Source organism: Macaca nemestrina, chromosome 5 (assembly GCF_043159975.1).
Source record: "Macaca nemestrina isolate mMacNem1 chromosome 5, mMacNem.hap1, whole genome shotgun sequence".
In the NCBI taxonomy this organism is placed as follows: Eukaryota; Metazoa; Chordata; class Mammalia; order Primates; family Cercopithecidae; genus Macaca; species Macaca nemestrina.
The window spans coordinates 23088351-23111083 of NC_092129.1; the positions used below are offsets into that span (position 1 = coordinate 23088351).

The 22733-nt window shown below is 36.1% G+C and overlaps 1 protein-coding gene and 1 long non-coding RNA gene across 16 annotated transcripts in view; one reads left to right on the forward strand and one right to left on the reverse strand.

Moving 5' to 3' along the window:
• The window catches only part of LOC105465504 (centrosomal protein 85 like), a 311447-nt gene that overhangs the window by 112172 nt on the left and 176542 nt on the right, over window positions 1-22733 (reverse strand). For all 14 annotated transcript variants that reach the window (XM_011713950.2, XM_011713949.3, XM_071096359.1 and 11 more), the window contains 2 exons: window positions 17634-17755; window positions 4941-5058 (listed from right to left, as the gene is read on the reverse strand). In XM_011713950.2, coding sequence (XP_011712252.1) covers window positions 4941-5058; window positions 17634-17755 — 240 coding nt within the window. The remainder of the gene's footprint in view (window positions 1-4940; window positions 5059-17633; window positions 17756-22733) is intronic.
• LOC105465503 (uncharacterized) overlaps window positions 1-22733 on the forward strand; it is a 63845-nt gene that overhangs the window by 33148 nt on the left and 7964 nt on the right. The window contains exons 4-6 of one of the 2 annotated variants that reach the window (XR_977557.3): window positions 7460-7617; window positions 18893-18955; window positions 21880-21997. This is a non-coding gene — a long non-coding RNA (uncharacterized lncRNA). The remainder of the gene's footprint in view (window positions 1-7459; window positions 7618-18892; window positions 18956-21879; window positions 21998-22733) is intronic. The other variant, XR_977554.3, reaches the window with a different exon arrangement.

Below are 22733 nucleotides of genomic sequence, written 5' to 3' on the forward strand. Positions count from 1 at the left end.
AGGGCATATGGAACGAATAGGATTAAAAACACTCAATTCAAACTGATGCAATTTTAACTAGTGTACTAACAAAAACCGTGACTCAGGAGATAACTTGGGACAGTCTGAACAGGTGGTCACAGTGATATTTAAAAACCACATACACACACAGTCAAAATGCTGGTGGTACTTTAATTAGAGGTCTGGTGAGTGTTCAGATTGAGGTAGACTCTGTGATACAGGGGTTGCCATGCAGGTGGAGTAGGAGGGAACATAACCTGGCGTGAACTGAAAGTCTATAAAGAAGGAAGTGCACCTCTCAAGGAAGAGCACCTGAAGGGCAGGTACTCTTTTACAATTTTCTTATGTAGGCTGGAAAAAGCTTCTGCTAATATAGTAGGTAATCCTAAGCCTTTTGCTTTGCTGGCCAAATACTTTAATTTTATTCACAATATTGTAACTCCCCTTGTCTAGGGAGTTGAGGGGGAAAGTACTTATGAACCAATCTAGAAAACTTAGCAGACATCATTCTCCTTTTTACCAATTGTGTATGAGCAAATCTGCACCACAGAAATGTGTTTTGTAGCAAGACAAGCTGTAGTTGAAACTCTATGTGAACTTAATCATATAGGAAAAGAAAAATCTGAGGCCAGATGTTTTAATTTCTACATTTACTAACATCTTTTCAGCCTTTATCTGCCTTCTCTGACTTTTATAGAACTGTTCCCTTTCTGTGGAAAAAGCCTTGCTTGCTTTCCTTTCTAGAACAACTCCCTTTAGGCTCCTTCACAAGTTGTGCTCTTCTGCTACCTTCTAAAATGCTGCTGTTCCCTGTCTCTAGCTCTGGATCCCATTTTCCTCTCATTGCACAAACCCTCCCTTGAACACCTGTTCATGCCCAAGGCTTTAATAACCACCCACCTAGATTGACAACACCTAAATCTCTTATCTCTGGCTCAGACCTGCACCCACAAATATTATCCTAATTCTTCACTCAACCCCAAATTTACAATGTGTAAGTTTAACTCACTATTTTTCTCCTCTAAACAGATCCTTAACATGGTAATCTCTATAAACCAATCAATTGTTGGTGCCTGAAACTAGGCAATCATTCTCTCACCACATTAAATGTCATTAAATCTGGCCCATTTTACTAAGGCTTGGCCATACAGATGTTTAATCAACAGTCTTCTCCTCATTCTGACCACTAGAGATAAAATTCAAATGTTCACATAACTTTTGGACTATTGAGACAGCTTCCTGACTGGTTTCCCTGCCTCCAATAACATCTATCTTAAATCCAATCTCTATTATGCCATCAGAGTAACCAAACTAGGACACTCTAGAGAATGAAAGATGGCACTATTAATAAATTTATTAGCACAGCAGGCATAAACTGGGCCAGCCCTAAGCAAACCTTTACACCTCAGGTCATTGGTAACACTTGGCCCTTGCTTACCTCTTCAACCACATATCTACCACTACCTTTCTCTCATATTACATTTTATCCATACAGAATAATTTGTAGTTTTCCAAATGCATTATACTTCTCCTCATTCCTTTAAGCTTCTCCACATGCCATACACTATGCCTCAAACACTACTCCTTCACCCCCTTCACCTGACTCAACTCATTTAGTTCATCAGGTTCTCAAACTAGATGATCACTTTCTACAGGAAGCCTGGCCAGGCCTTTGGAAGACTAGCTTCTAAATTCATAGTTGGAGCTCCCAAAGCATTTCATACATAACCCCTGTGGGAATCGACACACTGCAACTATCTGTTGTCTGTGTTCTCCATTAGATTACACATTCCTTGAGGGCAAAATCAGTTTCATTCACATTTCTATTGCTACACCATAAATGGAACCTTATCCATAGTCAAGATAAACAATTTTTAAGGAAATGGATAAATAAATTTTTTGATATACTCTCTCTGTAGGGTTTTAGTTCCAAAAAGGCAGAAACCATTATTTGCTTTTGTGTCCCCAGAATTTAACATATTCGATGTTTAATGCTTTGTTGAAGAGGCTCATTTGTAAAGGTGGGACTCCTTTTATTAAATGTTCATTAACACAGATTTGGTGGTAGAAACAAACCGACTGAAGAAGAAATAGAAAAAAATGATATAAATGGAAAGAAAAAGAATAAAATGGAAAGAAAGGAAAGGATGCATCAATGGAAGCAGTAATAGTAACTATGATTTGGTTGGTCTTTCCGAAGTTCACATATTTACAGAAGAGACCTCTTTCTTCTTCGATTTAAGTAAAGAAAAAGCGTCCTTCATATTTGGTTTATTCCACGAAGGTCTGTTAACCACAGATGGAAATTTAGGGACAAATGGAAATACAAACTACTCCTTGGTTCTACCAATCTACCATTAAAACTATCCAGAAAGTTTGGATTTTAAAATAAAGACATGGTTCTCATTCTCTACCAACGAGACTGAGTGACATCCACTTCTAAGGTCATCTTAATTGTAAGGTTAGTCAAATTTTCAATAAGCAAATAGAAGTTACTTATTAAGAGTATGTTTTCCATCTATAAATTAATTTAAAATTGTTATTTTTATTTTACTAACTGACTTAATTACTCTAGAATACACATTAATTTCAATAATTATTATTAAAAGCATAATTTTGTCTAGTATCTATAGAATTAGGATATGTTATGGATCAGAAAAATATGCCTATACAAAATGTTATGCATAAAGAATTAAATCATTCAAAGATCCAAGGTTAAAAAAAACCCTTTGCTAAAGAAATATTTTATTACTATATCTGTTGTTTCTTCTAACCCTCACCATTTTATTGGCTCTCTGTATCTATCTACTGATAAAAGTTTGTCTTATATATTTATCATACCCATTTAGTATTTAAGATTTTCCTTGTATTCTCTTTTATGAATTGCTCTCATCTTTTAAAATTAGATTTCTCAATAATATTTCACTTCTTTACATACTTCAAAATCCTAATATTTTAAACAACCCCTTTGACATATCCTTTCAAATATTAATATTTTTATTTGTCCTTGCACACTGACTTGGAGAGCCCTCTACTGGCCTGATGCTGTGTCAAAAGAACATTTGCTTCATCCTTCAGATACCTATTTTTTTAACATGCTTTCAGTAATATGATAATTATATAATTAAAGCCTTTATTCAGAATGACAGAATGTTAAAGAGAAATTGAACCAGTCTACTAAAATGCTATTATCAAAGCAAGATACACTACTTCCATAGTATAGAAATACCATTTTCAAATAACTGTACATTATTCTCAGTACTGCACTATAAAGCCTTGCTATCATGTGACAGAAGTCCAAGATGAGACCAAATTGTAACATGATGTATTCATAACTAAAGTATAAAAGGCAAGTTGGAATCTCTATGTTAAATGCCTCTGGCCTCAAGTAAATCTGATAGTTATTTTGTCATCAATATTTCCTGATTTTAATATACCAATGTCTCTAGTATTTCTAAACGACATATGTGAAGATGTAATGAAGGAAACAACTGCACTTAACTTAAAATCCAGGAAGAAAGACCTTAATGACGAGAACAACAACAACAACATCCAAAAATATAAGTATATACCACCACAAAGTCATCAGGCCTCACTTTAGATCCCAATAAGTATGCCAACAGTTTTTTTCTTTGGGAAATAAACCAATATAAAGTTTATATCAAAAAAACATGGAAACAAGTTTTAAGTAAAGCTCTTTTAAAAACTGGGTAATAATTAGGGAAAGTAGCCATTCCAGCCATATAAATTTTGTTAACAGGCTTCATAGACTCTATATCTGTGTTCCAATTAGACTATACCCTCCTTATGAGCAAAATTAACCTCATTTACATTTCTATTCATATGGCATAGACACTGTCTTACCTACAGTGAATGCAAATAAATTGAGAAGGAATAGACAAACTTGTTTTCCTATATGGTCTCTCCCTCTGTAAGTTTTGAGATCCATGAAAGCAGGAACTATTTTTTACTTTTGTGACATCAGAATTCAGCGCAGTGGATGTTAATTCATTGTTTGGTTAAATAGGCTCATTTGTAAAGGTGAGATTCATTTATAAAATACTCATTAGAATCAGACTTCATGGTACAAAAAATTACATAGAGGAAAGAGAAATAACAATATAAACAGAAAATATGACAAAATTGGAAAATGTATTTTCAAATTAAATTATAGACAAAGAGCTAATTTCCTTTACATATAAAGGGTTCCAAAAAACAATAAGCTAAAACCGAAAACCTAATATAAAAAATGAGCAAAAGATATGAAAAGACAATTCACAGAAATGTGAATGGGCCCTTAAATTTATAAAAAGAAATGTAACATCACTCTTAAGAGAAATACATATTAAAACCATATGACCATAAGGAGATAAATCTCTCCTGTCTTCTATATAGACCTACTAGAAGGGCAAAAATCCAAGTTTAATAACACGCTCTGTTAGCATGGCTGGGAGTTGGGGAGTGGGACAGTAAGGGTTCTTATACACTGCTCTCCTAAAGAGCAATTTGACAGTATCAGTAAAAGTCACAAACGCAACACCTAGAAATTTCACTTCTGGAAATGTAACTTACAAGAATATTTGCATATGAGCAAAACAATATTTATAAAAGGTTATTCTTTACAGCATCATTTACAATAACCCTAAACTGAAAACAACTCAAATTTTGATGACTAGGGGACAGGTAGAATGAATTATGCTATCTCCATAAAATGGAAAATTGTATAACTGCAAAAGCAAGGGAAAGGGGTATTATCTAGGTAAAGAGAGAGAAATAACCATTGTGTTTTATATAATTTTATATAATATTTTAAAAAAGCAAGGTGCCAGATAATGTACATATTCTTATATTTTTTTAATGTAGAAGAAGGATAAAATACATTTGTATCTGCTTGTGATATGCATCAACTAAAACAACTACAAAATCTTTTGCAATCTTACCTGCAAACTAGCCACATAAGAATCCTCACAATTTACATAATGTCCTAACATGGCATGTTGAGCCCGTAATTCATTATCCCTTATCCTCTCATGCAGGTGGGTAATTTGTTGCTTCTGCCTGCAAAACATAAATCAAGGTCACATTATGAGTAATAATTTTCTAATAGTTAGAAAAACCTTAAGGAGCCTAATAATTTTACATAAGAATTTAAAAGTATTATCAATTTAAAAAATCATAACAGACAATCTTTTTAAAACAAAATACCATGTATAGAATTAGGTAACAATGTATTTATACTGTAGAGTACTTCTACAATGTGGTCTTTTGTAGAATATTCCTCTTAGATGCTAACAGTCACACCTTGCTTTCTTCAACAACTCATAGCTTGCTTTAAGCAAGTTATTTAAATTTCTGTAAATACGTATGCTTACAAATCTTAAAACTGTTTTGTGCCAGGCATGACGCTAAGAGCTTTGTATGCAGTATCTCTCAACTTCAAAAATTTACTAAGTCCCACAATGAAGTTTTGAAGGAGAGCTTTTAAAGAATAATAAAGATAGTATGAGTAAACAAACAGCTTGATGTTTTCCAAAATTACTTACTTGTTTTGGAACAAGTAAGTTGTATGTTTCAGGCTGCATCAAAAGACCTTGTTCTACTCAGGATGATTTCTAAAATTTGCTAACCTTTAAGAAAATCTACATATAGAACATTAAATAGGAGGTAAGTTAGGAGAGATTAGTCATATAACACTTTTCAAATAATTTAAAGCTTTACCAAAAAAAAAAAAAAAAAAAAAAACCAAAACCTTTCCTTTTCCAGCCAAGGTGGAGTAGCAGGCAGTGACTAGTTTTGCCCTCATGCCTGAAACAATTTTTTAAAAAAGACAAAATATAGGAAGTGAAGACTCAAGGCACTGGGCCATCAGGCAATTAAGAACAGTAATCTCTCACAGACAGGTAACTAAAGAGGTGGGCCCTATGACTGACTGCACTTCCTGCTGAGAGTGTTTTCAAGCCCCAGCACAGGGGGCTTGAATTGAAAAGACAAAGCTGAGAATCTGGAGAAACCAAGGCAGCTGTAGTGAGTTCACAGTACTGGATGACCCTTGGGCATTCGGTTGAATACTAATTAATACAGGCATGAGGAAACTACTGAAAGTGTGTGTAGAGTAGAAGGGCAACCAACAAAAATATTAGAGGGAACAGTGCTTCAGGGTGCCTTGGAATTACTGGCTATTCCCAACTGCCAGAAAAAAAAAGCTTCATGATTCCCGGGGCATCAGCAATTCTCAACTGGGGACAGTTTTGAAACCAGTTAACATTTAGCAACATCTAGAGACATTTTCAATTTTCACAACTGGGGCAGAATGTTACTGGCATCTAGTGAGTAGAAGCCAGAGATGCTACCAAATGTCTACAATGAACAGGACAGCCACCCTCAACAGTGAATTATCTGTTCCAAAAAAAAAAATCAACAGCGCTAAGGCTGAGAAACCCAGGGTTTGTAAGATGAGTCTTGTCTCAGTGGGGGAAAAATAACCCTCGATAAAACAGCTCTAATGCCACCCAACAAAACTTAAAAGCAAGTACAAAAACTGCTTCCCAGAATAAAGTTCAGGAATACAAAAAATGTAACATCAAAAACAAGTTAAAATTTATAATGCCTGGCATCAAAAAATTATTGGGAGTGCAAAAAAAGCAGAAAAATGTAACTCATAATAAGAAAATCCAATCAACTGAAAGTGAGCTAGAACTGACACAGATATTAGAACAGACAAGCATAGTAAATTAGTTATTATAACTATTCATATGCTTAAGCTAGAAGAAAGAATGAACATGTTAAGTAGAGACATACAAGACAAATAACACACTGAATGGTGATTAAAAGATTAAGCATTATAGCACAAAAGTACAGTGAATTTAAAAACAGCAATAGAAACTATCCAAAAAGAAACACAGAGAAAAAGGACAAACAAATAAAACAGAAAAGCTCAGAGTTATCAGTGAGCTGCGAGACTATCATAAGAGGCCAAATATATGTATAATTGGAATCTCTAAAGAACAAGTAAGAAGGTGGCAGTAGGGGACAGAACGTGGGAGTAAGGGACAGAAAAAAATATTTGTGTAAAACAGGCCAAAATTTTTTCAAATCTGATGAGATTTACACACCCACAGATTCAAGAAGACCGGTGAACCCCAAATAAAAGTAACATGAAGAAATCTAAGCCAAGGTACATCTAAATCAAATAGATTACAGTGATAAAATATTAAAAGCAGCCAGAGGGAAAAAAGACAAATCCATTCAAGGAGACAAAGATAAAGAGGATGGCAAATTTCTCAACTGAAATAATGCAATCAAATAAGACAATGAAGTACTTTAAGTACTAAAATTTAAAAGCTCTCAACCTAAAATTTTTGACATAAGAAAAATTGTGAAAACAACACAAAAAGCATACCAAAAAAAAAAAAAACCTGTTAACCTATAATACTTTACCCATGGAAAATATTTTTTTAAGGTTAAATAAAGATCTTTGGAAACTTAAAAGCTGAAAGAACTGATCACCCTAGACTTCAACTACAAGAAATGATAAAGGAACACCTTCAGGCAAAAGAACAATATACCAGATGAAAACCTGAATTTACACAAAAGAAAGAAGAATGGGCAAACAAATACGTAAGATATTTTTCTTATTATTTAAATCTCATTAAAAGATCATAAACTGTTTAAGGCAAAAAAATAATTTATATCCAGGTTGTATAACCTTTGTAGATGTAGAATGTAGGACAAAATAGCTCAAAGGCTAGAAGAGAAAAAAATGGAAGTATACTTTCTAAGATTCTTACATTATACATAAAATAGTATAGTATTACTTGAAGATAGACTGCTATACTTTAAGGAAGTATAAAGCAATCATTATAACAATAGAGTTATAGCTAATATGCCAATAAAAGAGATAACAGGAATTGTAAAACAATATTCAACTAATTCAAGAGAAGGCAAAGGGAAACAAAGATCAGATGGGACAATAAGAAAACAAATAGCAATGCCAGGCGCGGTAGCTCACATCTGTAATCCCAGCACTTTGGGAGGCAGAGGCAGGTGGATCACTTGAGGTCTGGAGTTTGAGACCAGCCTGGCCAGCATGGTGAAACCCCATCTCTACTAAAAATACAAAAATTAGCTGGTCATGATCATGCATGCCCGTAGTCCCAGCTACCTGGGAGGCTGAGGCAGAATGGCTTGAACCTGGGAGGCAGAGGCTGCAGTGAGCTGAGATCACACCACTGCACTCCAGCCTGGGAGACATAGCAAGACTCTGTCTCAAAAAAAAAAAAAAAAAAGAAAAGAAAAAAGAAAAGAAAAAGAAAAGAAAACAAAAATGAAATACCAAGATAGGAGATTTAAACTTGACCATATCAATAATCACAACATGTAAATGGTTTAGATACTCCCAATCAAAAGGCAGACACTGGCAGAATGGATAAAAAGTAGGACCTAACTATATACTATCTACAAGAAAGAAAACCATTCTGAACATAAGGACACAAACAGGTTAAAAGTAAAAAGAGGAAAACCTGTGCTAAAAAAAAGAGAGTCGGAGTAACTATATTAATATTAGTATAAGCAGATTTTTATTTTCTATTTTAGAGACAGGGTGTCACTCTGTCACTCAGGCTGGATGGCAGTGGTGTGATTATAGCTCACTACAGCCTTGAACTCTTGGGCTCAAGCCATCAGCCTTCCAAATAGCTGGGACTATATATAGGCTCCATTGTGCCCAGCTAAGTTTTTTTTTTTTTTTTTTTTTTTTTTTTAAATTCTGTAGAGGTGAAATATCACTATGTTGCCCAGGCTGGTCTCAAACTCCTGGCTTCAAGTGATCTTCCCACCTCAACTTCTCAGTGTTGGAATTACAGATGTGCGCCAACTTGTCAGGCCAAAACAGATTGTTAGAACAGAGAATATTGCCAGGGACAAAAATTATAACTTAATAATAATAAAAGGATCAATTCATTAAGATGTCATGACATTTGGGCCTAAGAGCACAGCGTCTAAATACATGAAACAAAAAAAAACTGATAGAACAGAAGAGAAACAGACACATCCACAATTATAATTGGATATTGTAACACCTGGATCTCAATAATTGACATTAATAGAATGAGTAGACAGAAAATCAAGAGAATATAAAAGACAAAAGCACTATCAACTTTGTCCTAAAAGGAATTTCCAGAATACTCCCCACAAAAGATAAAAACAGCAAAGTACATATCCTTTTCAAGGATACATGAAACACTTATTAAAACCGATGATCCTCTGAGCCATGAAACAAGCACCAACAAACTTAAAAGAATTCATTTTAGATAGAATATATTCTCTGACCACAGTGAAATTAAATCAGAAAACAATTACAGACAGAATTCTAGAAAATTCTGAAATATTTGGAAACAATGTAACATAACTGTAAATAACCTGAGGGTCAAAGAAGATAAACTAAGTATTTTGAGGTGAACAAAAATGAAAACCAAACAAATTAAAATTTGTAAAATATTGATAAAGAAGAACTTAGAAATTTATTTTTTATTTTATTATACTTTAAGTTCTGGGGTACAGTACAGAACGTGCAGGTTTGTTACATAGGTATACACTTGTCATGGTGGTTTGCTGCACCCATCAACCCATTATCTATATTAGGTATTTCTCCTAATGCTATCCCTCCCCGAGACCCTCACCCCCCGACAGGCCCCAGTGTGTGATGTTCCTCTCCCTGTGTCAATGTGTTCTCATTGTTCAACTCCCACTTATGAGTGAGAACATGTGGTGTCTGGTTTTCTGTTCCTGTGTTACTTTGCTGAGAATGATGGTTTCCAGCTTCATTCATTCATGTCCCTGCAAATAACATGAACCCATCCGTTTTTATGGCTGGGCATAGTATTCCATGGTGTATATGTGCCACATTTTCTTTATCTAGTAGTATCATTGATGGGTATTTGGGTTGGTTCCAAGTCTTTGCTATTGTGAATAGTGCTGCAATAAACATACATTTGCATGTGTCTTTACAGTAGAATGATTTATAATCCTTTGGGTATATACCAAGCAATGGGATTGCTGGGTCAAATGGTATGGTTCTAGATCCTTGAAGAATTGCCACACTGTCTTCCACAATGGTTGAACTAATTTACACTCCCACCAACAGTGTAAAAGTGTTTCTATCTCTCCACATCCTCACCAGCATCTGTTGTTTCCTGACTTTTTAATGATCACCATTCTAACTGGTGTGAGATGGTATCTCATTGTGGTTTTGATTTGCATTTCCCTAATGACCAGTGATGATGAGCTTTTTTTCATATGTTTGTTAGCTGCATAAATGTCTTCTTTTGAGAAGTGTCTGTTCATCTCCTTCACCCACTTTTTGATGGGGTTGCTTTTTTCTTCTTGTAAATTTGTTTAAGTTCTTGTAGATTCTTGATATTAGCCCTTTGTCTGATGGATAGATTGGAAAATTTTTCTCCCATTCTGTAGGTTGCCTTTTCAATCTGATAGATAGTTTCTTTTGCTGTGCAGAAGCTCTTTAGTTTAATTAAATCCCATTTGTCAATTCTGGCTTTTGTTGCCATTGCTTTAGGTGTTTTAGACATGAAGTCTTTGCCCATGCCTATGTCCTGAATGGTATTGCCTAGATTTTCTAGGATTTTAATGGTTTTAGGTCTTACGTTTACATCTTTAATCCATCTTGAGTTAATTTTTGTTTAAGGTGTAAGGAAGGGGTCCAGTTTCGGCTTTCTGCATATGGCTAGCCAGTTTTCCCAACACCATTCATTAAATAGGGAATCCTTTCCCCATTGCTTGTTTTCATCAGGTTTGTCAAAGATCAGATGGTTGTAGGTATGTGGTGTTATTTCTGAGGCCTCTGTTCTGTTCCATTCGTCTATATATCTGTTTTGGTACAAGTACCATGCTGTTTTGGTTACTGTAGCCTTTTAGTATAGTTTGAAGTCAAGTAGCGTGATGCCTCCAGCTTTGTTCTTTTTGCTTAGGATTATCTTGGCTATCTAGGCTCTCTTTTGGTTCCATATGAAATTTAAAGTAGTTTTTTCTAATTCTGTGAAGAAAGTCAATGGTAGCTTGATGGGGATACTATTGAATCTATAAATTACTTTGGGAAGCATAACCATTTCACAATATTGATTATCCCTATCCATGAACATGGAATGTTTTTCCATTTATTTGTGTCCTCTCTTATTTCCTTGAGGAATGGTTTGTAGTTCTCCTTTCCTTCATATCCCTTTTAAGTTCTATTCCTAGGTATTTTATTCTCTTTGTAGCAATTGTGAATGGGAGTTCACTCATGATTTGGCTCTGTTTGTCTGTTATTGGTGTATAGGAATGCCTGTGATTTTTGCACATTGATTTTGTATCCTGAGACTTTGCTGAAGTTGCTTATCAGCTCAAGGAGATTTTGGGCTGAGACGATGGGGGTTTCTAAATATATAATCCTGTCATCTGCAAACACAGACAATTTGACTTTCTCTCTTCCTATCTGAATACCTTTATTTCTTTCTCTTGCCTGACTGCCCTGGTCAGAACTTCCAATGCCATGTTGAAATAGGAGTGGTGAGAGCAGGCATCCTTGTCTTGTGCCGGTTGTCAAAGGGAATGTTTCCAGTTTTTGCCCATTCATTATGATATTGACTGTGGGTTTGCCATAAATAGCTCTTATATTTTGAGATACGTTGCATCAATATCTAGTTTATTAGAGTTTTTAGCATGAAGGGTGTTGAATTTTGTCGAAGGCCTTTTCTGCATCTATTAAGATAATCATGTGGTTTTTGTCATTGGTTTATGTGATGGATTATATTTATTGATTTGCATTATGTTGAACCAGCCTTGCATCTCAGGGATGACGCCGACTTGTTTGTGGTAGATAAGCTTTTTGATGTGCTGCTGGATTCAGTTTGCCAGTATTTATTTTATTGAGGATTTTTGCATTGATGTTCATCAGGGATATTGGCCTGAAATTTTCTTTTTTTGTTGTGCCTCTGCCAGGTTTTGGTATCAGGATGATGCTGGCCTCATAAAATGAGTTGTGGAGGATTCTTTCTTTTTCTACCGTTTGTAATACTTTCAGAAGGAATGGTACCACCTCTTCTTTCTACCTCTGGTAGAATTCAGCTGTCAATCTGTCTGGTCTTGGACTTTTTCTGGTTGGTGAGCTATTAATTATTGCCTCAATTTCAGAACTTGTTATTCGTCCATTCAGGGATGTGACCTCTTCTTGGTTTAGACTCGGGAGGGTGTATGTGTCCAGGAATTTATCCATTTCTTCTAGATTTTCTGGTTTATTTGCATAGAGGTGTCTATAATATTCTCTGACAGTAGTTTGTATTTCTGTGGGATCGGTGGTAATATCCCCTTTATCATTTTTTATCACATCTATTTGATTTTTCTCTCTTTTCTTCTTTATTAGTCTGGATAGCAGTCTATCTATTTTGTTGATCTTTTCAAAAAACCAGTTCCTGGATTCATTAATATTTTGAAGGGTTTTTCATGTCTCTATCTCCTTCAGTTCTGCTCTGATCTTAGTTATTTCTTGTCTTCTGCTAGCTTTTTAATTTGTTTGCTCTTACTTCTCTAGTTCTTTTAGTTGTGATGTTAGGGTGTCAATTTTAGATCTTTCCTGCTCTCTTATGGGCATTTAGTGTTAAAAATTTCCTCCTAAACACTGGTTTAAATGTGTCCCAGAGATTCCAGTACATTGTGTCTTTGTTCTCATTGGTTTCAAAGAACATCTTTATTTCTGCCTTAATTTCGTTATTTACCCAGCAGTCATTCAGGAGCAGGTTGTTCAGTTTCCATGTACTCCTGCAGTTTTGAATGAGTTTCTTAACCCTGAGTTCTAATTTGATTGCACTGTGGTCCGAGAGACTAAATGACTATACCAGAAAAGAAGAAAGCTCTCAAATTATCTCAGCCTCCACTTCAAGAAGTTAGGAAAAAAAAAAAAAGGCCAGGTGTGGTGGCTCATGCCTGTAATCCCAGCACTTTGGGAGGCCAAGGCAGGCAGATCACGAGGTCAGAAGTTCGAGACCAGCCTGGCCAACATGGTGAAACCACATCTCTACTAAAAATACAGAAATCGGGAGGAGGGGGAGGCGTGAGGCCGGGCTGTGGGCACCTATAATCCCAGCTACTCAGGAAGCTGAGGCAGGAGAACTGCTTGAACCCGGAAGGCTGAGGATGCAGTGAGCCGAGATTACGGCACTGCACACGATCTATCTGGGTGATAGAGCAAGACTGTGTCTGTGTGTGTGTGTGTGTGTGTGTGCGCGCGCACAATCTATCTGGGTGATAGAGCAAGACTCTGTGTGCGTGTGTGCGTGTGTGTGTGTGCTCGCGCGCACGCGGCAGAGTGGGGGGGGTGTGGGGCAGGACTCCATCTCAAAAAAAGAAGTTAGAAAAAGAAGAACAAATGAAACCCAAAGTAGACTTTCCAAAGTATTTAAATAGTCCTATGTATATTACGGAAATTGGGTTTTTAGTTGACCTTTCGATAAAGAAAGGTCAGGAGGGTCAAGAGTCTTCAATGAAGAATTCCGCTGAAAGTTTAGGAAATAAAAAATACTAGTTGTACACAATGTATCCCAAAAAGCAGTGAATAATTCCCAACTCTATGAGGCCAGCGTGACGAATAACTGAATCAGATAAATACATTACAAGAAAAGAAAAATACAGACCAATATATGTAAATATATATTGTAAATATAAATGTAAAAATTCTTAACACATGGGATCCAAAGATAAGGAAAATACATCATAACCAAGGGGGTGTATCCCAGGAACACCATGGTAGGTTTTACGTCTGAAAATTCATCAACTACCTAGAATAGAAGGAATTTCCACAATCTAAAACACGCAACTACGAAACACAGCTAACATCACACTTAATGGTGAAAGGCTGAAGACTTTCGCCTAAAACAAATTAGGGACAAGACAAGGAAAAGGATGTTTACTCTCACTGCTTCTAGTCATCACTGTATTGGAGGCTCTATTTACTTCAATAGAAGGCAAGAAAAAGAAAAAGACTCTATACTGAAACGGAAAAAGTAAATCCGCCTTTAATCACAGACATCATGATTGTTTATGTAGACAATCCTACCGAATCTATAAAAAAAATAACTACTTGAACTAATCAGTGAGATGAGATTGCGGGATACAAAACCAATTTTATTTCTATATATTTAAACATTTTTGAAAATATATATTCTTTAATTGACATAATTGTCATATTTGTGGGATATAATGTGATATTTAGATACATGTGTACAATGTATAGTGATCAAAGTAGGGCAATTAGCATATCCATCACCTCAAACCTTTATCATTTCTTTGTGCTGTTAACATTCAAATTACTCTCTTCTAGCTATTTGAAAAAAATATAATTATTGTTTATTATAGTTATCCTACAGTGCAACAGAACACTAGAACTTCTATCTAACTGCAACTCTATTCATTAACCAACCTCTCTGTATTCGCTACTTCCCCCAGTCTTCCCGGCCTCCAGTAACCACTATTCCAGTCTCTACTTCTATGAGACAAACTTTCAAAAAACTTTATTTTTGTTTAAGTGGTGAAACTCCTTCACCCAGGCAGTTAAGGAGATTGAAGTGCAAAAGGTCAAACACTACTCAATCACCTAAATGGTTATAGTGGCAAATGTTTTTCTGAATTGTTCCTGAAGTTTATCCATATGCTTTTTCTCATGAGATGTGGAGCATTTAGGAATAGTTTCTATAGCAGTTATTTTTCCCACTTTCTCTGCTTTACCCTAATAATCCAGTCTTCTCCTATGAAAGTTATATGCAATGTGAAAAAAACACATTTTTTTCTCATGTAATTTTGGGTAATATATTTTCAGAAGTAATATACAACATATAATTTTCAGTTAAGTGATTTGAAAGGTATCACTTTCAAATGTACAACATATAATTTTTAGTTAAGTGATTTGAAAGGTATCACCACACCATATCCCAAAGTAAAAAGTTCGGCAGGTTTACTCAATTCCATCCAATTGGACACCAAATCCTATGAAGTCTGTCTCTGAAATAGCCTCTACATGTGCCACCAACATTTTAAAGGCCATTATTCTAGTCTGCTTCTTCAAAAACAGAAATGTTATATATTTGATTCCAATTTAGGTACTATATATGTTATAGAAATTTGTATATACAAACATTTTTACTTTTAAATGATAGTTGTGCTGCTTTAGAAACAAAAGCTGCTTAGCTTCTCTTCTGTTTTATACAATATCAAATGCACTGATTATCAAAAACTTTATAATAAACTCATAAAGAAACCAAAGATTATTTAAGATACTGGGTAGACTACTTACTAAAATGCCTCAATTATTACCCTCCCTAATTACTAATGCCTCCTGTCAACGTGATTTTGCTGTTTCCACTGTCCGGAAGTGAAGTCTACTACTGGCCTAGTGACTAACAGAATATAATGGACGTGATGTTGGGCCAGTTCTGAGTCTAAGCTTCAAGAGAGTTCATATGCTTCATTCTTTCTTACAATCACACCCAGCTACCACTTGAACAAACTCAGGCTAGCCTTCTGGAGGATGACAGAACACGTGAAGTAAGACAAGCCATCCTGCCATGGCCCATCCTAGGCTGCCCAGCCCCCACCTGCTACCATAGATGCATAAATAAGCCGAGCTGAAGAATTAGCCAAATGAGCAACTTGAGTTATTTTGAATTATTCCTTAGTCTGCTTCTACAATATATGCAATTGAGAAATATATATTTTATTAGATTGTCAATAATTTTCTGCATTTTCTATTAACTTATATCCAATGGAATGGTATTCAAAAAAATAATAATGCCAACTGATTTCCATTGTTTGAGGGAGGGCAAATCCATATAGGTAAATGAATTTTAGTCTATTTTTTTAAAGTATGAATTTCAGGTCGGGCATGGGGGCTCATGCCTGTAATCCCAGTACTTGGGGAGGCCGAGGCGGGTGGATCACCTGAGGTCGCGAGTTCAAGACCAGCCTGACCAACATAGAGAAACCCCATCTCTACTAAAAATACAAAATTAGCTGGGTGTGATGGCACATGGCTGCAATCCCAGCTGCTTGGGAGGCTGAGGCAGGAGAATCGCTTGAACCCAGAAGGTGGAGGTTGCGGTGAGCCAAAATTGTGCCATTGCACTCCAGCCTGAGCAACAAGAGCGAATATTAATTTCAAGTATGTGAAACTGTAACTATATTAAATTATAGGTATTAAAAATACATATCCACTGGGCCTGTACTTATTCGTATATAACATTCACTTGTACTAGAAACAACTAATATTTTTAAGTAGCTTTTTCCTAAAATCAATTAAAACTATCTTCCACAATCCTTCATTTATCAGGTATGAAAGTATCAAGTTTTAAGGCCTATACTACGCCAGGCTCTCTTCAAAATGTTGGGAATAGACTGGGCATGGTGACTCATGTTTGTAATCCTAGCACTTTGAGAGACCGAGGCAGGTGGATCAATTTAGGCCAGGAGTTCAAGACAAGCCTGGCCAACATGGCAAATCCCTGTCCCTACTAAAAAATAGAAAAATTAGCCAGGTATGGTGGTGCACAGCTGTAATCCCAGCTACTCAGGAGGCTGAGGCACAAGAATCACTTGAGCCTGGGAGGTGAAGGTTACAGTGAGCTGAGATGACACCACTGCACTCCAGCATGGGTGACAGACTGAGACTCTTAAAAAAAAAAAAAAAAAAAAAAAAAATGGGGGAATATAGTGGAGAACAAGTGCAGATGTCTGTGGTCTACTTTATATTCCACTAGATCTTCGTTAACACTGCTAAATTTCTAAGTAAAATCTTGTGAAATTTCAACTATTAAATGCATTTAAAGGTTGAATTACAATTTTAAGGCTAAAACACCTACTGCATTATCCTATGCAAGCACATGAAAATAAGTAATTATGAGCACTGATTAAGAAAAAAAGCCTCCTGGAATTACTTCCCAATTATCATGATATACAACACATTTAATTATCCCAAAAGCATACATAAATGATGTAGGATATATGTTAAAGAAAATATAACGATGTAACATGAGGGTTTACTGCTCACAATACTCAGGAGACTGTCCATAAATAATTTTTTTTCAGAGCTTAGGTGCTCAAACCCTTAATCATTTTAGAACGTCCCCCAAAACTGCCATAATTCTTAACTGTAAGTCATTTCATTTTAAACATTCATCATTTTTGTAGTTTCTGTGGCTTCAGACCTAGCATACATTAAAGGAAATGACTGCTTTAAACTAGCTTTCTAACTGGATAGTTCTCAAGGGTAAAACATGAAGACTTGATCTTGTAGCTCTAATAGTTCATTAGCATTGCAGCTAACCTGCTACGCATACAGAAAAGACAGAAAGGAGATTCCAAATAATGAAATAATTCACTAAAGTGAATGGTAGGGATGACAGAAATCAGACAGATAAACAAACCATCAGTTCAGATAGCAGTTCTTTAAAGGATTGGGACTGAGGAGGGGCAGAAATGTGGCATCAATGAATCTATAAGGTTCTAGATCTTAAATTCTATGTAGTGGACACAAAGCTAATTGTTTCATTAATCTAAATTTCTGTAGGCCTAAATTTAATAATTTAAAATAGACTCACCGATCGATTACAATTTCTTTCTGCCTTAGAAGTCCTTCTTTTATTTTCAACATTGATTCCCACTTACTGAAATCCTGATAGCCAGAAGGTGAATAACTTTGACGAGATGATCCAGCCAAAACCTGCACAAACATGTTTACACAATTAGTATATACTAAAAGTATTTAAAGAAAATATTTATATACCATCTAATATGTTCCCAAAGATTTACATTAAAAAAGAGAATTTCCTCTTTGATTTTTTAATACTCTTAGATATCACACTATGAACACAACATAACTTGGACAATTTCAAGGAAGTTCTAAAGGAAATGTACAAGTCTAATGAAGAATTAATGACAACAAAACGTTTATCCTGGTCAATTATAAAACTATGTAAGATCTTGGCCAGGCGCCGGGGCTCACGTCTGTAATCCCAACACTTTGGGAGGCCGAGGCGGGTAGATCATGAGGTCAGGAGATGGTGACCATCCTGGCTAACACGATGAAACCCCGTCTCTACTAAAAATACAAAAAGCCAGGCGTGGTGGCGGGTGCCTGTAGTCCCAGCTACTCCGGAGGCCGAGGCAGGAGAATGGCGTGAACCCAGGAGACAAACCTTGCAATGAGCTGAGATTGTGCCACTGCACTCCAGCCTGGGCTACAGAGCAAGACTCTGTCTAAACAAACAAAACAAAACCATATGAGATCTTATTCCCATTACCTTGTGGAAGTAGAAGTGGAAGTTTTCTGGAAATGAGATTAATCATTAAGGGAGTAATACAATAAAGGAATGTGCCATGGCTTAACTAGACAAACATTAGCAGGAGACTTTCCACAAGAAAATAAAAGCAGTATCTGTAGTATTCAGACTTCAAACTGACATGCATCACATCATCATTTACTTACATTAAAATTTCAAAATCACAAGTATTTTCACAAAGTAGTGAGACAACCAAATGCCTAGGCAGATAAAAACGGGTCCTTGGAGAATCTCTGACCCATCCCACAGGTGTCCACATCAGATGCTTCTGTGCAGATGAGGAAACCTGCCCAGGGCTTGTGTAGGCATGCCCATAGTGGACTGGAGCCCAACATGCGCACTGGGGGAAATGAGTGGAGCCACGGGGAATTCCTGCGTTATGCAGGGGAGGAGCCTGCTCTCTTCAGCTCACCTAGTGACCTGGAAATCAATCTGTGAGGTGGAGGGCCTGTTAGCAGGACTTTGCTTGTTTGTTTTTTCCTTTTCATCAATATATTCCTCTCCAATCACCCTTCAAGGTGTCTGCATGCCTAATCCTCCCTGGTCGTGTGACAAGAACCTCATTTTTTCCTACAACAGTAGTAAGTATATCCATATAAAATGGAAAATATAGAAAATATAACCATCTATTAAGTAGATAATTTGGATGAAATATATCACTTAGAAAAAATTGCTTAGAATGTAAGAAAGATTTTAGATATTTAAATAAATCAACGGTAAAAACTAACATGGCAGATATCCTTATATTTCTTCCGTTGAAAAAGCAGCATTTAAAAAATATTGGTGTTATAAATTTGACTGTATTCCTTAAAAAGATAAGTTCAAGTCCTAACCCCTTGTAACTTCAGAAAGTGATCTTATTTGGAAATACGGTCTTTGCAGATGAGTCAAGCTAAGATGAGCTCCTTAAGATGAGGCCTAATTCAATGTTTGGTGTCTCTAAAGAAAGGGGAAATTTTGGACCTATGTACACAAGGAAGACTATGTGAAGAGACACAGAGACAATGCCATGTGAATATGAAAGTAGAGATTGGAATGACACATCTACAAGACAAGGAAAGCCAAAGACCAAAAACTAGGAGAGAGGCATGGGACAGATACTGCTTCACAGTCATCCAAAGGAACCAACTGCCAACACCTTAATTTCTAACTTCCAACTTAGAGAACTATGAGACAATTTCTTGTGTTTAAGCTAGCTCATTTGTGATACTTTGTTATGTCATCTCTAGGAATCTAGTATAACTGGTAAATCATATAGGAACACAAGTTCTTTGGCAAGCCAAAAGATGTTGTATAAACACCACAAAGCAACTTCAAGAGAATTCAAAAGCGTGGTGATATTTTTATCCTTTACTTTCCAAAAATGCTATTAATAAGACCTTCAAAATAAACCACTAATTGCATGACATCAATCAGTCACAGATTAACTCTTTGAGATGACTGTCAAGTAATATTGGGATGGGATGTTTCATGTAGGAGACAGAATAGGATGAACAGACCAAGGATAGAGATTAGTTGATAAGAAGGTACATACTTTGTCAGATGGGAAGATATTTCAAATGTGACACACAGTGTTATAGCGCAGGTTAGACATCTGCCTCTGAATTTCATTCTTTCCCTTGCCTAATATACAATAAGGGCTGATATTCAGCCAGTATGCATCAGTACAGATAATGTTAGTTGTCAGAATACTGAAGTAGTTTCACTGTGGTTGGTAATTAACTGCTGTTTACACCACTGTGCCGACTGTCTCTTTCACTGCCCAGGCCACTCTCCAGAACGCCCCATGATCCAACAAATAAAATAGTTGCTCCCCAGCACAACAAGGGACCTTCAGGACCCCGCTCCATTCATAAATAGGCATTCTTTCTGATTAGCTAGTTCTTGTACAAGTCAGTCCCCCAAAATCTTTCCAATTAAATAAACACTACCTACAACCTTATTTACAGTTAGTTGGCAGAGCTAAGATTCCAACCCACGCAGCCCAACAAAGGAGCACCTGATCTTAAGCACCACATTGTTCCACTGCTTCTACTACTGAGATAGGTTTGCAGCAGAACTGGCTTCACAAGATACAGGTCACAAAGACCCGGCTTACAAAATAGGAAGGGGTAAAAAAGCTGGCCGAAACCTGCCAAAACCAAGATGGCCATCAAAGCGACCTCTGGTCATCTTTACTTCTCATTATATGCTAATCATAATACATTAGAATACTAAAGTAAACTCCCACCAACACCATAACATAGTTTACAAAGGCCATGGCAAAATCCTTAAGTCACCCTATATGGTCTGAAAGGTGAAGGAGAATGCTGGGAATTCCTTGCCACTTTCCTGGAAAATTCATGAATAATCCACCTCTTGTTTAGCATATGATCAAGAAACAGTCATAAAAATAGCCAACCAGCAACCCATGGGGCTGCTCTGCCTATGGCACAGCCACTTTTTCATTTCTTTTTTTTTTTTTTTTTTTTTTTTGAGACGGAGTCTCACTCGTTGCCCAGGCTGGAGTGCAACGGCGCGATCTCCCTTCACCGCAACCTCTGCCTCCTGGGTTCAAGCAATTCTCCTGCCTCAGCCTCCTGAGTAACTGGGATTACAGGCACGCAGCACCAAGCCCTGCTAATTTTGTATTTTTAGTAGAGATAGGGGTTTCTCCACGTTGGTCAGGCTGGTCTTAAACTCCCAACCTCGGGTGATCTGCCGATTCGGCCTCCAAAGTGCTGGGATTACAGGCATGAGCCATCGTGCCCGGGTCGACTTTCTTAATAAACTTGCTTTCCCTGTACTGTCCGCTCGCTGTTGAATTCCTTCTTGCACAAAGCCAAGAACCCATGTGGCCTCCCAGGCTGAACCTGTTTTGGGGTTTTCCCTGTGGCACTATGGCCTAATTAGGTATTCCAAATTTCATCAGGACTAGAAAACTGCTTTGAAAGTAATTGTTCTTAGACTGTGAGAAAAAATTTAACACTATAAACAATATTATTAACAGAAACTCTCTACTTAATGAAACTCCGATTACCTACTGATTATCAATTTAATGGGTAAGTCATTTGATAAAATCTCTTTTGTCAAACTGTAGCTCAAACAGGAAATTTATTAAAGCTAGTAAAAGCTAAACAAAAGAGTATTATCACTAATTCCAAAACTCAAAGTAGGATTTGGAAATGCTTAAAATGATGTGGTGAATTATTAAATGTGCTATAATTTATAATACTAATATTTCATTTACTTGGAGATTAAAAATAAATATATATTTTCATTTACCTACTGGGTTATATATTATTTAAATCCTAGTAACAGTTGGCATGTACTTTAGGTATTGGTTTATGTATATTATATTATTTTGTATATTATTAACATGCCTAACAAAAATCTTCTAAGCTAGATTAAGGACTTCCGGTCTCCTCTTTCAAAGATCTAAAATAGGTAGATTCTCTATTTCCAATGATCTATACCATATTATGTGAAGCTATGTTTCACCTTATACATCTTGTGTCTATTTTAGTAAGACAAGTACTTAGGCAACAGATGAAGATCTTCTCAAGAAGACATTAAAACTACTTTACTCTTCACAAGTCATCTGCTAAAAAATTTTTCCCGTGGCTGACAATTACCTTAAGAAGGTGGCTTTTCTTTCTTTCTTTTTTTTTTTTTTTTAACATTTCTTGGCATCAAGAAAAAAGATTAAACAGAAGAAACAACTATGCATAAAGAGAAAGGGCAACTGACAACACTATTTGCTTTTATAGCACTTTGAACCATTGGCAGAATGGACTGCTAAAGTACTTGCCAAACACTTCCACAAATATACACAAAACAAAATGAGAATGTATTATTCTGTGTTGTAACTCACTTGATCTAAACCCTTTAGAAATAAACAAAAATTGAGCTCTGAAACTGGGAAAACAGGAATAAAGAAAAAGGATTCCTTTCCCTGTAATTAAGAAGATGCACTATATTTAAAAATTACCAAACCAGCAGCAGTCTAGCTTATGATAGTCTTCCTTACTAAACTTACACCCTGATTCATAAAATAGTCAAAAGAGAGAACAAAACCTGACATCCTACCAAATGCTGTAGGATGACTTAAAAGTAATTTTTTAAACCCATGTGTATCTACCTGCCTCTAAACACGACAGTTACGGACACATTTTACCTTCTAAGGAGAATGGCTTTTATAATGAAGCCAGCATCTATACTATATTAAATGAAATTACAGAATGGAATTTGAAGTACCTAGTAAAATTCAAGAATAAAAAAATCATATTGTGAAGTCTTAAACAGCAAGGAAACTATACCTTTATGATTCTGCATTCTCTATAAACAACTGATACACTACTAAAGGCATACAGAAAAGGA